This window comes from Macaca fascicularis, chromosome 12 (assembly GCF_037993035.2).
Source record: "Macaca fascicularis isolate 582-1 chromosome 12, T2T-MFA8v1.1".
Lineage (NCBI taxonomy): Eukaryota > Metazoa > Chordata > Mammalia > Primates > Cercopithecidae > Macaca > Macaca fascicularis.
The window spans coordinates 60,443,706-60,459,304 of record NC_088386.1 but is presented as its reverse complement, the minus strand read 5'-3'; the positions used below and the strand labels follow the sequence as shown (position 1 = coordinate 60,459,304).

Below are 15,599 nucleotides of genomic sequence, written 5' to 3'. Positions count from 1 at the left end.
AATCTAACCAAAGAGGTGAAAAATTTGTATACTGAAAACTATAAAATCTTGATGAAGGAAATTGAAAAAGACACAATTAAATGGAATATATAAATGAATGGAAAGATATCCTGTGAATGGAATTAATATTGTTAAAATGGCCATACTACTCAAAGCAATATACAAATTCAACATAATTCCTATCAAAATTCTAATGGCATTCTTCACAGAAATAGAAAAAACAATCTGTATTGAAAGGAAAAATAAAGTTGAAGGCATCACACTTCCTGATTTCAAATGATATTACAAAGCTGCAGTAATCAAAACAGTATGGTACTGGCATAAAAACACAAATATAGACTGATGGAACATAAAAGCCAAGAAATAAATCCAAACATATAGGGTCAACTAATTTTCTATAAGGGCACTAAGAGGACACAATGGGGAAAGGATAGTCTTCAATAATGATGCTGGGAAAAATGGATTCCCAAATGCAAAAGAGTGAAATCGGACCCTGATCTTACACACCATACACAAAAATCAATTCAAAATGGATAAGATACCTTAATGTAAGTCCTGAAACTAAAATTCCTAGAAGAGAACATAGGGTAAAAGCTCCTTGATATTAGCCTTGGAAATGATTTTTTTGAATATCAGACTAAAAACTCAGACTATAAAACCAAAAATAAATAAACAGGACTACATCAAACTAAAAGGCCTCTGCAGTGAAAAAACAACAAGAACAAATGAAAAGACAACGTACAGATTGGGAAAAAAATATTTGCAAACTGTCTGACTGATAAAGGGTTACTATAAAAAAGTTACAAATAATTCTAATAACTCAATAGCAGAAAAATGATTAACTTGATTAAAAAATGGGCAAAGGACCTTAGCAGATATTTCTCCAAAGAAGACATGAAATGGCCAACAGGTACACGAAAAAGTGCTCAACATCATTAATCATCAGGAAAACGCAAATTAAAACCACTAGACAATATCACTTCATAACCTTTAGGATGGCTATAATCAAAAAGAACAGAAATAACAAATGTTGACAGAAGTGTGGAGAAAAGGGAACCTTAGTACGTTGCTGGTGGGAATGTACATTGGAATAGTCAATATGGGAAACAGAATGGAGGTTCCTAAAGAAATTAAAAATAGAACCACCATATGACCCAGGAATCTCTATTATGGGTATATACTCAAAAAAAATGAAATCATCACCTCATAAAGATATCTATACTCCCATATTCATTGAAGCATTATTCACAATAGTGAAGAGATGGAAACAACTTCAGTGTTCATTGATGTATCAATGGATACAGAGAATGTCATATAGATCTGTCTATAACATGGAATATTATTCAGCCTTGAAAAAGGAGATCCTGCCATTAGCCACAACATGGATAGACCTGAAGAACGTTAAGTGAAATAAGCTGGACACATAAAGCAAAATATTACATGATCTCTCTTATGTATGGAATATTTTTTTAAATGTCTAATATATAGAGTTAGAGATAAAAGGATAAAACCGTGATTACTAGGGGCAGGAAACAAAAGGAGGAAATGTAGAGAAGTAGGTCAAAGAATTCAAAGTAGCACATAGGTAGGATTAACAAGTCTACAGATTTAATGTACAATATGAGGGCTGTAATTTATAAAATTGTATTATATTTGGGACTTTTGTTAAATAAGTAGATATTAGCTGCTCTCATCACCAAAGAAATAATTATGTGAGATGATAGATATGTTAGTTCAATACAATAACCATTTTATGTATTCTATGACATCATGTTATAAACCTCAAATATACACAATAAAATTTATTTTTAAAAAACATGGTTTATGGTTTAAGAGAATATTGGTCATAAAATTTTAATGTATGTTACATTGTTAAATATACTATAATTAAAATTTAACATAATTAGAAAAACATATTACCTAAAATGTATTAAATGTTAACATTTGTATTATTTGGTAAGTTTCTGTTGCGAATTAGGCCTACTCAAGGGGAAAGTCTCTTCCTTTGACGTCAATAACTGTTGGTATTTTTTATAATAGACAATTCTACCACTCATTATTTTAAATCTGACATTCCTCCTTAGGTTGAGTTTATTCCTAGATAATGCAGGCAACTGTGAATGAGTTATAGTCATTTAGCTCTGCTGTCAACTGTCTCAGTAATTAATGTGCTTAGTTTTATTTGAAAGATCATTTAGAAATGCTATTTCACGTTAAATGCCTTAGGGTTATGGTTTTTCTTTCTCACACAGATAGGCACGACTTCCATACAAGCTCAGGTAAAGAAGAAAGACATTGTGGCCCCTATACAATTTCCCAAAATTTCCCTCTTATTCACAAATGACAAATAGACCATTCATGTTTGAAGGGCATAGTGGATACACAGTAGTTTTAATGAAGCATATAAGGAAATACGATGAACTGAAAATACAGGAAATTTCAAGAGTCCTATTATCTGCTTTATTTTCTATATTATTTTCTGATAATTTCTTAAGTCGATAAGCTGTTGTACTATTTCATTATTTTCATTTGTAAATATGCCAGTGGAAAAGGCAACGCCTATTTCTAAGTCTTTCTTAGAATTATTTTTCCTCCCTTTGTTTGATTCATCTGAACCTATCACATGTTTAACATGTGCATGAAAAACACATTTTGTAAATGCTTTTCAAAGCTGTCCAAAGAATGTTTCCATCTAGTCACATTATCTTGTTTCTTGTTTTCAACATGCAGGGTGTGCTCTGTGCAACTCCCCTCATTTTTATCATTCCATCAGCCTGTTATCTGAAACTGTCTGAAGAACCAAGGACACACTCCGATAAGATTATGTCTTATGTCATGCTTCCCATTGGTGCTGCGGTGATGGTTTTTGGATTCGTCATGGCTATTACAAATCCTCAAGACTGCACCCACGGGCAGGAAATGTTCTACTGCTTTCCTGACAATTTCTCGCTCACAAATACCTCAGAGTCTCATATTCAGCAGACAACACAACTTTCTATTTTAAATATTAGTATCTTTCAATGAGTTGGCTGCTTAAAAAAATATGTATGTTTTCATAGACTTTAAAAAACATAACATTTACATGTTTTAGTCTGTCTTTATATTATATAAAATTGTTATTTTGGCATTTTTCAAGACTTGGCTTTCATGACTCTTTAGTGCAATATCAAAGATAAAAGAAAAATTGAATGTATTTCACCTTTAACTGGAACAAAATAAGTGTTTTGTTCTAATGACTGCACTACACTAATGCTGATTGAAGAAGGGAGAGTGAAGCCTTTAGCATTTTCCCCCTTTTATTTAATATGCAAACCAGTATATTGTGCTCCAAAATAAGTAGGCGATTGTGGGTTGGAATTTTGTGTAGATGTCTTTTGGTCGGGGGCGGGGGGCATTTTATTTGTCCTTAAAAATCTGTCGAACTGAAGAGAAGGGAAACCCACAACTATTGAAAAGAAGACATATCCCAAGAGCAAAGAGATCTCCATTATAATTTCAGCAGCATCCCTTATTTAAAGGGAAGTGGATCCCTGGAGAAATGAGCACAGACCTCTCCTTGTGAGGAAGCCTGAATCACAAACTGGCTGTGAGGAGCGAGGTGAGTGAAGAATCAGAATCACCTCCCATCTTCCGCTGCTGTGGGAATACAATGGTAGCACCATTCTAAAACAGAAAAAAAAAAAAAGCAGTTTTCTGTGGCAAGAACCTAAGAGACTGATGATATGGACCAGTTGAATTTTCAGTGCTGTCAGGAATATACAACGGGAAGCTGAACTTTGAAACTAGAAACGTGTAAGAAGAATCAGGGCTACCGAAGAAGCTTTCTCAGTCCACTGGGGGTTCCTCAGAGAGATTTCTGGGAGCTCTTGTTGACTGGGTCTTTGGGAGCAGATAGTGAGATGGAGTTTATCATAACTAATGGGAGAGAGGGGAAAGCAGGAATGGTAGGGAGAGGTAGAACTGCAATGCAGGCTGACCTCAGCCAACTCCACAGGGAAGCTGGTGCGTACATGACCCATCAGAGTTGTCCCTGTTCGGGGGTAATAACCCGGTTTTGATACGGCTGCCTCCATCAGTCATTGAATGTGAGCATCTGGAGAAGGGTGAGTTCTTGGGCTAGGCAGCTTTTTGCAGCAGAGCAAACCCTAAAGGAACTGAGAGCTGGAGGTGGTCTACTGATAGCTTCGTCACCACATGCTTCCTTACAGGGGTATCTGGGACACACAGCTGTGCCCACCACAGATGCCCTCGGTTTACTGACGATTTTTAAATGATTTTTTAATGAGGATTTTGTGTCTTTGTATCTATGACAGTCTTTAAAAAGTAACATGAAAATTTGGGGCCATCTGGATGGCTTCCTTATATAGAGTATCACCTAAGATTTCCATTTCATTTGTATTCCAATCAGGTTGTCCATCTGTGGCACTATATTAATTGTTATCAAATAACAAGAAACTATCACAAGCAGAGTTAATACATATATGATAAGTTCGTACAAATCAAATGCAAAAAAAAAAAAAACCTACAGGAAGTGTATAAAGGGTAGGTTCATAGTAGTTTGAATAAAGTGGCAAGAGCTGAGTCACTGTGTGACTCATAGTGGGAAAGGCCTATTGAACACAAAGGAGGATGCATTTTAGCAGGTAGAACCATGCTCAGGGTTTTAGTGGTGATTTGTTTTTTCAATAAAATATTATCCTTGCCACTAAATTAATTTAAATTCTGTTGAGTAACTTTTCTGTATTTAACTTATAAATTTGTTTTTTATAGTTAAGGGTCATAGGCTAAGCAGTTTGTGCCTGTTTTTAGATTGGTACATGCTTAGGTAAAATATAATAAAAATGCTTTCATTCCATGTAAGAAATGAGGAAATGTAAGCAAGTTTTGCCACAGTCTGTCCTTACATTGCTCAAGACTGAGAACACTGACCTACATAGTTATTAAATAAAGTCATGAGGGATGAGATCTCTAAACATGTACAAAGAAAAGTATGTCAAGGATAACATAATTTAGCACGTAACCATCTCTTATCTTGTACCTCAGTGTTGCTTCATACTCTTCAAGTAGATGAAAGCCCCTGGTAGGAAGGGAGCGCATCATTAGTACCTAATAAATATGTATTGGTTTATTTGTTTTTAATCAGCTGTAGAACAAGACTGCTTATGACCCAGTTATTAGCTGCATGAATTACCGACATCTTTCCAATTATAATTGAATAAATCTTAGGAACTCACATTTATTTGGCAAGAATACTTGTATGCTTATTTTGCCATCATGCATAACTACAAGAACCCCACCCTCCCAATCTATTTTCTGCCTCAGTTCAATAAGAGATTCCCCTGAAAATCTTTCCATCCCTGCCACTTGTTGCCCCTAACAAAGCAACTTGAAGGTTTTAAACCAGTTTTTGAAGCTGTCACTACACTTAAATGTATAAAGTGCTTCTTAACTTTAAAAAGGTGGTGGTAGGCAGGAACCATATCTTTACACACAAATGAGAACATCTAGCAATACACTTCCTTTAAGGATATAAGTTGGATAGCATCTGTGTAATTTAGAAATTGAGTCATTGTTCGCTTATTATAGAGTCTTTATTATCAACACTAACTTGAACCATCTTCAAACATCAGAATGGGTAAACTGTCTATGACCATACCACCCTGAACACACCAGATCTCATCTGATCCTGGAAGCTGAGCATGGTCTGGCCTGGTTAATACTTGGATGGGAGAACAGGTAAACTGCCTTGCCTGGACTATTTCCAATGATGCCAAACAATAATTGTTGCCTCTTGTCTTTCTTAAACGAAGACTGCATCCATTTTACCAAACTAAGAAGTTTACAGTTAGTCCTCTGCTGAAGTCATACTATACACATCTACTTAATTAAAGATACATTTATTGAACAGAACAGGTCTTCTCCTGGTTTATGTGCTGTAGCCTTGCTTAGGAAAGGAATTATACCCTGTCTTTTAATTAGGGGTGGCTATTGACTGGAGCAAATGTTGTCAGGTTGTCCAAGAGTGGCCCAAGCATGAATCAATGAGTGACCATGAGTGAACTCATCAGTGAGGGTCACTCATCAGTGATGGTCACTCATCAGTGATGAGTGATGGTCACTCATCAGTGAGGGTACCCATGAATGCTTTACTAACTGTGGCAAGGATTGCTACTTCAATAGAATCAGTGCTCTTAAGAATTTATGCTCATTCTAAAAAATGTGTAAAGAATTTGCCATGATAGCAGAGCAAGTATGTAGAGTGGACCAGAGATGCTGTGAGCTAGAGAACACATAGACCTGGAGAGAAAGAAAAGAGCCCAGTCTTTGTCTAGAGTAGTGGCTTTTAAACTTGGACATGTGTCGGAATCACCCAGAGGCCTTGTTGAAACACAGATTGCTGGGCTTCACCCCCACAGTTTTTGATTCAGTACTTGGAGTGGGGCCTCAGAATTTGTATTTCTGAAAAGTTTCCAGGTGATGCTGCTGCTTCTGCTGGCTCAGGGATCACGTTTGAAAAAGGTTGCAAGTTGGACATAAGAAAGTGCTAGATGGAGCCATTTATTTAGAGGCTGGGACACAATACAAGCAAGATGTAGGAATACCATGCTAGATCTCAGGGAAGAAAATGAGACTGGAGATGTAGGAGGGAGAGCAATTGGTACATATTAAATGTGTTATACTTTGCCTCTTTGAAAAATCATTTAGAGACACAGTGAGAAGAGGAGAAACCAAGACAATAATATTAGTGAAGAGCAATGACAAAGGACATGGGAGGAGAATGAACACGGGAGAAAATAGAGATTACAACCCAAAATCAACACAGCTATGCTGGTTAAGCTACAGGCCTGGTTCTGAGCCTGCCAGCACTCAGGGAAGGTTGTCTGAGCTTTATGGCTACCATTGTGAGAAGGAAGAAAATATATCAGTTTCTCAAAAGAACATCAAGTTTTCCAAGGACTAAACTCTCAGCAGAATAGCTTACTTGGAAAATTACATAGGGAACATGAGTAAAACTGGGTTATGAACAATAACATCATTCAGATAAAAAATTTATGTGGTTGTCTTTTATAAGACACTTTTTCATTCCATTAATGTTTGCTCATTGATAATAAAGATTATCAATACATTTAGCTTTGGCATTTTTATGATAGTATTCATGTATGGTAATATGTAAATGCTCCATTAAAACAAAAACAAACAAAAAATCAGATTTATTCTGTTCTTCATTTCTAACTCTCACTTGATTCTGGTCCTTACCAAATGATATGATTTGGCTGTGTCCCCACCCAAATCTCATCTTGAACTGTAGCTTCCATAATTGCCGTGTGTTGTGGGAGGGACCCAGTGGGAGATAATTGAATCATGGGGGCAGATTCCCCCATACTGCTCTCATGGTAGTGAATAAGACTGACAAGAGCTGATGGTTTTATCAGGGGTTTCTGCTTTCACTTGGCTCTCATTCTTCTCTCTTGTCTGCCACCATGTAAGACATGCCTTTCACCTTCTGCCATGATTGTGAGGCCTCCCCAGCCACATAGAACCATAATATGAGTCCATTAAACCTCTTTTTCTTTATAAATTAGCCAATCTCAGGTGTGTATTACCAACAGCATGAAAATGGACTAATATACTAACTCACACACTAATGCTATGGCCACTTACCTGAGCATACTGCCTTCAGACTCCTCCTGCCAAGATAATTTATGTATCACTTCAAGAATCTTCTTATTAAACAAATACTTTGATAACTAATGCTTTCTGACCACTTGCTTGCTCAAAAGCTTTCCATGAAACTCTTTTGCTTGTAGAATGATGTACTAACTCCACAGTCTCTACTCAAAGCTTTCGTAATATGTCCTCAACATGCTATTTTGGTCTTATCACTCATGACTGCAGGAAGGAACAATTTATTCTAACATAACTAAAACATTTCTTTACCCTAAAAATGTTCTGTACACCTTTAATTTTTACCCCTGAATTCTTATCATTCTTTCATCTGAAATGTCCAATACCCCCATCAAAATTCTATCAATACTCCTGTCTTCCCCATGTGCCATTCCTGACAACTCTTACTGCAAAATAGTTCTTCCGCCTCTGGAATTCTTATAGTAGTGTTATACGAAGGAACCTTGTCTGGCTAATCAGTCTAAAAATTCCTTGAGAACAAAGAGTGTGTCTTAAAGCCTCTTTTTATTCTTCATAGCCTATAGTGTGGCACCTTGGAATGTAGTAAATGTAGTAAACACTTAAGTATTTGATGTGAGATTCATGGTATAAAAGAGAAGATGGTTAATTGCACCTCTAGCCACACAAATTATTTTATTGGATATTTTCAGCTATAATGATTGTCATTCAGTAAAGTAGCAATGTGACGTGATCATTCATCCAACAAGCCAGCTTAGATAATTAAATTCAGTTATTTGTTTTTCTTTACTATGCATAGACCCTTCAGAGAAGTTACTTGAAATATTCTTAAAACCACTCAAGTACACACCAGTCTGCACATATTTTTTTTCACTTTTCTGTCACTAAATAAACATGTACCTGTATTTTTCTTAATTATAAGCTCCTTGACACCTGAGACAATGTCATAGTTTTATTTTTTGCCAGTGTATGCTCATATATCTTACTCATTTAAGATGCTTGATAAACATTTAATGACTTGAATTTATCTAATTTATGTGTATTTAATCCCTTTTAATTTATACCCTAGCAGGAAAACCTATATTAATCCCCTTCACTTAATATTATTTCAAAAGAAACAAAGAGTCAAAACTTTAAACCCAAATGCATTTATGGTTTAGGCACAATCATCACCTTGCTTAAATTCAGCAGACAGCTCAGTAATTTAATATAGTGCCGAGAAGAGGCAGTTTAAGAACAATTTAAGAAAAACACCTCAAGCTATATCTCAGCTTGCAGTTTAAATTTTCAAAGACTTTGGAAACGTATTTCCAAGGCCCAGTGGCAGCTACATATTTGTCATTTTCAAAATTTTGTTTTGCCAGAGGATAGCAAGGCCAGTTCCAGAAAAAGGAATTCAGTTCGGGCTTCTTACAGTCAAGTCCCATCACATAACAACATTGTTCTTTAGGTACTGGAAGATAAGACAATAAAGTATCTTTAGGTACTGGAAGATAAGACAATAAAGTATCTTCTAAGAAAAAGGAAAAATTATTTTATTTCAGGAAGGCAGTCTTTGAGTGATTCATGACTTCTCTAACAAAATTTAGCCTTCTTGTAAAGTCTTAAGAATTGTCTAAGCTACAGTTTTTAACTACTGTGTCCCTACGTGAATGACGTAGAGTGGAAATTGAGTAATATGACCTTGAGTTTTACGTGCTCTATGTCTCAAAGCATTTCAAAATAAATTTAGATTTTTTTAAAGCTATAAATATAGACAAGGGAAAGGAAATAAGCTTAAACATTTAGAAAAACAGGGCTTAGAAAATCCTAGGACTTTGTAGGGGCTACTCAATTGTACAAACATAGTGGGAGATGTTCCATATTCTAGAAGATAGCCTGACCTTTCCAAGTAGACATTTCTTAAAAGAAAATAAGCAATTAAAAAAAATGTTAGCTTCAGGTGCAGAGTTCCCTAGGAGCAAGCAATTTTATATGTGAAACCTAAATGTCAGCTGTGGACACGCCCCTTCCACAATTCAAAGCCTACTCCATAGTTCCTGCAAATTCTTTGGGCTTTCTTTCTCATATGTCCTTATGCCGCCATAAACCATTATTATTTTGTTCCGTATCTGTAAAGCTCCATAATATTTTAGATGCAAAACACAATCCTTTCATCATTTCCATGAAAATCCACTTACATCATGCAGCATGTAAATGTTTTGATACTGTTGTTGCATCTCTTGAAGATTTAGAATGCTTGCAAGGAAGGGTCATATCCCAGAGAAAGGCCTTCCACCAGTTCTCAGACTTCCCTGTCTGAGCTCCTCCTCTCCTCCTCTCATGTTGCATCTCCTTCTCCGAATTAACAAGGAATATTTCCCTCTAACTTCCTCAGGGAGGTCCCAGCACCTCCAGACTTCTAGGAGACCCACTATACCCCCTCAAAAAACAAACAAACAAAAACCTTTACCCCACACCTTATCATTGTTTTAATCCCGACACAAATGCTAATCGCTTTCTAAAAAAAAAATCACAGCTGGGCACGGTGGCTCACGCTTGTAATCCCAACACTTTGGGAGGACGAGGTGGGTGGATCACCTGAGGTCAGGAGTTTGAGACCAGCCTGGCCAACATGGTGAAATGTCATCTCTACTAAAAATACAAAAATTAGCCGGGCGTGGTGGTGGGCACCTGTAATCCCAGGTACTCTGGAGGCTGAGGCAGGAGAATACTTTGAACCCCAGAGACGGAGGTTTTGGTGAGCTGAGATCGTGCCACTGCACTCCAGCCTGGGCGACAGAGTGAGACTCCATCTCAAAAATAAATAAATAAATAAATAAATCACATAGAAGCTATCAATACAAATATGTTTTCCATTCCCTTACACATATGTACTCTGTCATTTATATTCTGAATTACATTTCTGGTCACTTTGTTCTCCATGAAAAGAGAAGCCCAGAAAACTTCTGCCTTGCATAAAACTAAAACTTGGGTTAATGGCTTTAAATAGAAACCGTCCCATCCAGATGGGTAACAGGGTTGACCAGCTCCCACTGTGGTTTCCTGATGCAGTGAAGCCACATGGCTTAAAGCTGTGCTCCAACAGATCTATTGAGCTTATCTTTAGCCAGTGTTATTTTTCACCCCAACACTGTACTGTTCTCCAAACAACAGCTGTGTGTCTGCCTACTTCGTTTGCCCTCTGGATAAATCTAGCCTTTTAGAATTAGATTAGAGCAGGCCCAGCTGTAGTGGGTGGATAATCATCTGCTTTATGAGTGAGGGGAATTTGAAAAGCCTACATGTTTTCTCAAATATCATCTATGGAATGATACTATGATGTCTGACACATTGTTGATGGCTTTTCAGTATTCAAAGTAGGAATATCCATTAACACTGGAGCATAATTAGAGGATCTAGATGAAGAATTAGAAAGTGTAATTCTAAGAGAATGAGAATGCTGCCCTCCCAACTTCTCTCTACTTTCCTAAATTCTGGTAGAGTATAAGATTCTGTCCAAATACCTCCTACTCTAAGAGGTTTCCCCAGCCTTCACCAGCAGACGATAACTTTTCTTCCTCTGTAACCTGTGAGTATATGTCTTGCTAGAAGGAGTCATCCATTATAAATAAGAACTTTCTAACAATTAGAGCTGACCAGTGTTGGCACAAACTACCCCGGGTCTTAATGAACCCTCTGTTCCTGGAACAAATTAAACAAAGGTTTGACAAACAATTGCCCGCAATATGCTGGATAAGAATTGAACTTGATGATTTTTAAGTTCTCCTCTCATGCTGAGCTTCTAGGTACTGCGTTGTGTTTTCTGTTGAAATAAAATACAGCTGTTATGGAACACCTTTAATATTTACTTTTGCATGTCTTTTATAGAGAGAAGCCACTCATTTCTTTTCCATGTTTAGACCACCTTGTACAAAATAAGTATTCAAGAAAATGGATGGATTGGACAATGCCAGATGATTTTTGAAGGGGTCTTAAGAAAGGGAAGGGAGGACAACCTGGAGACAATAAAGCAGATATACAGCAGTGCCATGAAGCACCAGATTTCCAGCATTTAGGACCCCAAGGAAGCATGGGATTTCACAGGGAGCTAGAGACACCCTACAACAACTTCATGTTTATTTTACCACTGGGCCTATCCATGTGCTAGAATTTTTGTTGCCACTGCTGAGAAGCATGCAAGACTTGCTCTTATTCTCTTCCTTCTTGTCATAATTCCTGCTTTCTTCCTCAAGGAAAGGATCATTTGCAGGAAACGTTAAAGAAACTTTAACAATTGTGGCAAATAGATCCGCAAATTCTGTAATTGCTCCATTTGAATGGAGAAGATTTACTAAATGCAGAATGAACCCTAACCACAGATAAAAACAAATGCATCCAACCCATAACTGGGTTCACAAATGTGCGGCATCTACTGGTGATTAAGAGCTTGGAGGTGGTTGTACTGCTTTTTCCCAAAAACTATAGTCTGTGGACCAAAAGTATTGGCATGACCTGGGGTCTCTAAAAATACAGAATCTCAAGTCTTGCCTCAAACCTACTGAACCAGAATCTGCATCTTAATAGGAGCCACAGGTCACTCATGTGCACAGTCAAGTTTGAGAAGCACTAGCATAAAAGAGACCTTGTCCCTCGGGAGCAGGACCTATCAGAATCAGCTAGGAAACAGTTACATAAGCAGTCACTTATTGGAGAGTCTATTACGCCCACACTGGGGCTTTCGTCACGCATGAGAATGTGGGTTAGCCTTTCAGGAACCTGGGGAAGAAAAAAGGTTCTTGGCTATAACACTTAAACCCATTTGTATCTGTTCTACCTGTATTCATGTGGTCAAAAACATTTTTTCCAATTTAGCCAGGCAGAGTGGCACCCACTTGTGGTCCCAGCTACTCAGGAGGCTGAAGTGGAAGGATTGCTTGAGGCCAGGAGTTTGAGATCAGCTTGGGCAACGTCATGAACCATGCCCCACCCCATCTCTACAAAAAAATATTCAAAAATTAGCCGAGTGTGGTGGCTCAAACCTGTGGGCCTAGCTACTCACGAGGGTGAGGCAGTAGGAAACCTGAGCCTGGGAGACTGAGCCTGCAATGAGCTGTGATCACACCACTGCACTCCAGCTTTGACAACAGAGCAAGACCTTATCTCAAAAAGATAAAATAAAACTTTTTTTTTTGCCATCATTGCCTAAAATTGAAACATACCATCCATACCTTTTATTTAGGTCACACTGGCAAATTCTTTTTAACTAAGGTAGAAATAATGCTACAAATGAAGAAAGCTTGAAGACAACCTGTTGATTTCTAGTTTGTATTTTAAAAACCCTAATGAATAAGTCAGTTAGAAAGTTTTCAGGATGGGAATATGCTTTGAATTTAGAGTAGTCATATCTGTTATCAAACAAATAGGAGATGGGCTGTGGACGGGGTAATCATTGAGATAAACATTTAAAGCCTGAATATACTACTTACTTTGAATGCAAAAAGAGGATAACTTAATAGTTAAATATATGAGAGTCATAAAAATTACTCTAAAATTTATGTTGCTTCTAGATTAAGTGGTTGACTAAATATAAAATATTCAATATCATAAGACATACTCTCCAAGTTGACTGAAAAGCCACTTAAAATACATTTTGACTTTAATAATAATGAACATGCAATTATTTTGGTGACATTAATAGCTTAATAAAAAATATAATCTATTTATAAGCAAGCAGTAACTGCGTCACATAATTTAATTTAAATTTAGTGAGGGTCTGGTGTTCAGGGAAAGGGGAATATTCCTCATTCTAACCTCAAGAACTTTTGATAATAAGGGGAGTCACAAAAAAAATTTCCTTAAAAAAGAGAAAATCCTGCCTTTTGCAAACGTGGATAAACCTGGAGAACATTATGCTAAGTGAAATGAGCCAGACACAGAAAGACAAATACTGCATGATCTCAGTTATATGTAGAATCCAAAAACTCATAAAAGTCAAGAGTAGAATGGTGATTGCCAGGGGCTGGGAGGGGTGTGTTGGCAGAAATGTTGGTCAAAGGGTAAAAAGTTTCAGTTATGCAGGCTAAAGAAGTTTTAGAGACCTAATGTATACCATACTGGCTATAGTCAATACCAGATTGTATACTAGAAATTTGCTAAGAGACCTTAAGTGTTTTCACTAACATGAAAAACAAAAAATAAGTAACTATATGAGGTAGTAAATATGTTAATTAGCTCAATTATGGTAATTATTTCACAATATATACAGACATGAAAACGTCTTGCTGTACATCTTAAATATATAACATTTTTGTTTGTCAATTGTGCCTGAATAAAGCTGGGGGAAAAGGAAGTAAGCCCAAAGAAGTCACATCTAGATGAAGGCCAGTTGGTTTCCTAAGTCCCGATTGTGACAGAACATGAGATCCAAAGTTCCAAGGCTGAATCTGAATTTCGTCACTGTTTATGTAAGCAAACGATATGACCTTTTTGATCTTCCTTTCCTCATCTTTAAAGTGAAGAAATTATCATATGCTAGGTTTCTCTGAGAGTTTTTCTTATGTTTATTGATCATTTGAATTATTTTATACACCGTATTTTACTTATTTTCTCCCACTGGGTCTTGGTTTTTTCCTTGATGAATTAATAGTATTATACCATTATGAATAATAGTAATTAAAATAAATTTTGTATTTGTCTTTTAATTTTATTTTTTACTTAATGAAGTTTTTCATTTTACATGGTCAAACATTTTTTATCTAAGAGTTTTTAATAATTTTTGTAAAAGTCATTTTTCAACTCGAGTAGATATTTTACACTTACTGTCTCCTATTTTGAATTAATCACAGTTTATGTTTATGTCTTATTTTATTAAAAATTATAAAATGCACATTATAAGTAAAACATAATAACATAAATATTAAAAAGTTAGCACACTTCATATTTTGGTTTATTATCCTACAGTCATTTTTCTATGCATATTTTCACTAGATTGAAGTAATACTATATAGAGGTTTTGGGTCGGTTTTTTGACTATCATATTATGAGCATTTCCTCTGCCATTAAAATTCTTCAAGGGAGACCTGGTTTTTAACAGCTGCATAACATTCCACTTTTCCTATGTTCCATAATCATTTTGCTATTGTTCTGTTTTTAGGGTATTTCTCATTTGTGTTATAAATAAACTTAATGAACATTCTTTCATGTGAATCTTTTTACCATATTTCATGTTATTCTTAATATAATTTTTTAAAAATAGAATTACTGAATTAGAGAATATAAAAATTTTAGGGCTCTTCCTCTTTTGTACTGTAAACTCAAAATCGAGGTAAACTATACTAATTTAAAATGTCACAAGTATACATGAAGGTCCATTTGCCACACATCAGCAGTGAATACTACCATCCAAAAATATTAAGTATCAGGCAAGATCTGTTCCAAATGGATTTAAAGCATAATGTTTTGACTCTATATTCTTAGAGACATACTTTAAGGGGGAAAAGAACCTTTTTTAAAACAACAAAAACAAGCACCATTTTCTGTAACCTTATTGTAGGTACCTGTGGTGTTGTAGGCATTGTATTCCATGGCTGCTATGTGAGCATATGGTTCAAGGCAAAGGAGTAATTATAATGGTGTCCTTAAAAATCAAAATTTTGGACATGGCATAAAGGAGATGCAGATATAACATCAATAAATTTTGTAAGCTGTGCGAGATGGCCCGTGCCTGTAATTGCAACACTTTGGGAGGCTGAGGCAGGCGGATCACTTCAGCCCAGGAGTTCAAGACCATCCTGGGCACCATGGCAAAAACTCATGTCCACAAAAAATACAAAAACTAGCCAGGTGTAGTGGCATGCACCTGCAGTGCCAGCTACTCAGGAGGCTGAGGTGGGAGGATCCTTTGAGCCCAGGAGGTTGAGGCTGCAGTGAGCAGTGATTATACTACTTCACTCAAGTCTGAGTGACGGAGCAAG

At 36.5% G+C, this 15,599-nt stretch overlaps 1 protein-coding gene and 1 long non-coding RNA gene across 13 annotated transcripts in view; one reads left to right on the top strand and one right to left on the bottom strand.

Annotated features, from left to right (window-relative positions):
- SLC38A11 (solute carrier family 38 member 11) overlaps positions 1–3,132 on the top strand; it is a 57,005-nt gene extending 53,873 nt beyond the window's left edge. For 11 of the 12 annotated variants that reach the window (XR_012421170.1, XR_012421169.1, XM_074009356.1 and 8 more), the window contains one exon: positions 2,731–3,132. Coding sequence is in view for 10 of the 12 variants with exons in the window: in XM_074009356.1 (XP_073865457.1) it covers positions 2,731–3,024 (294 nt within the window). In the remaining 2 variants the exon portion in view is untranslated. The remainder of the gene's footprint in view (positions 1–2,730) is intronic. The other variant, XM_074009359.1, reaches the window with a different exon arrangement.
- LOC123567909 (uncharacterized) overlaps positions 1–15,599 on the bottom strand; it is a 73,291-nt gene that overhangs the window by 11,245 nt on the left and 46,447 nt on the right. The window lies entirely within an intron of this gene.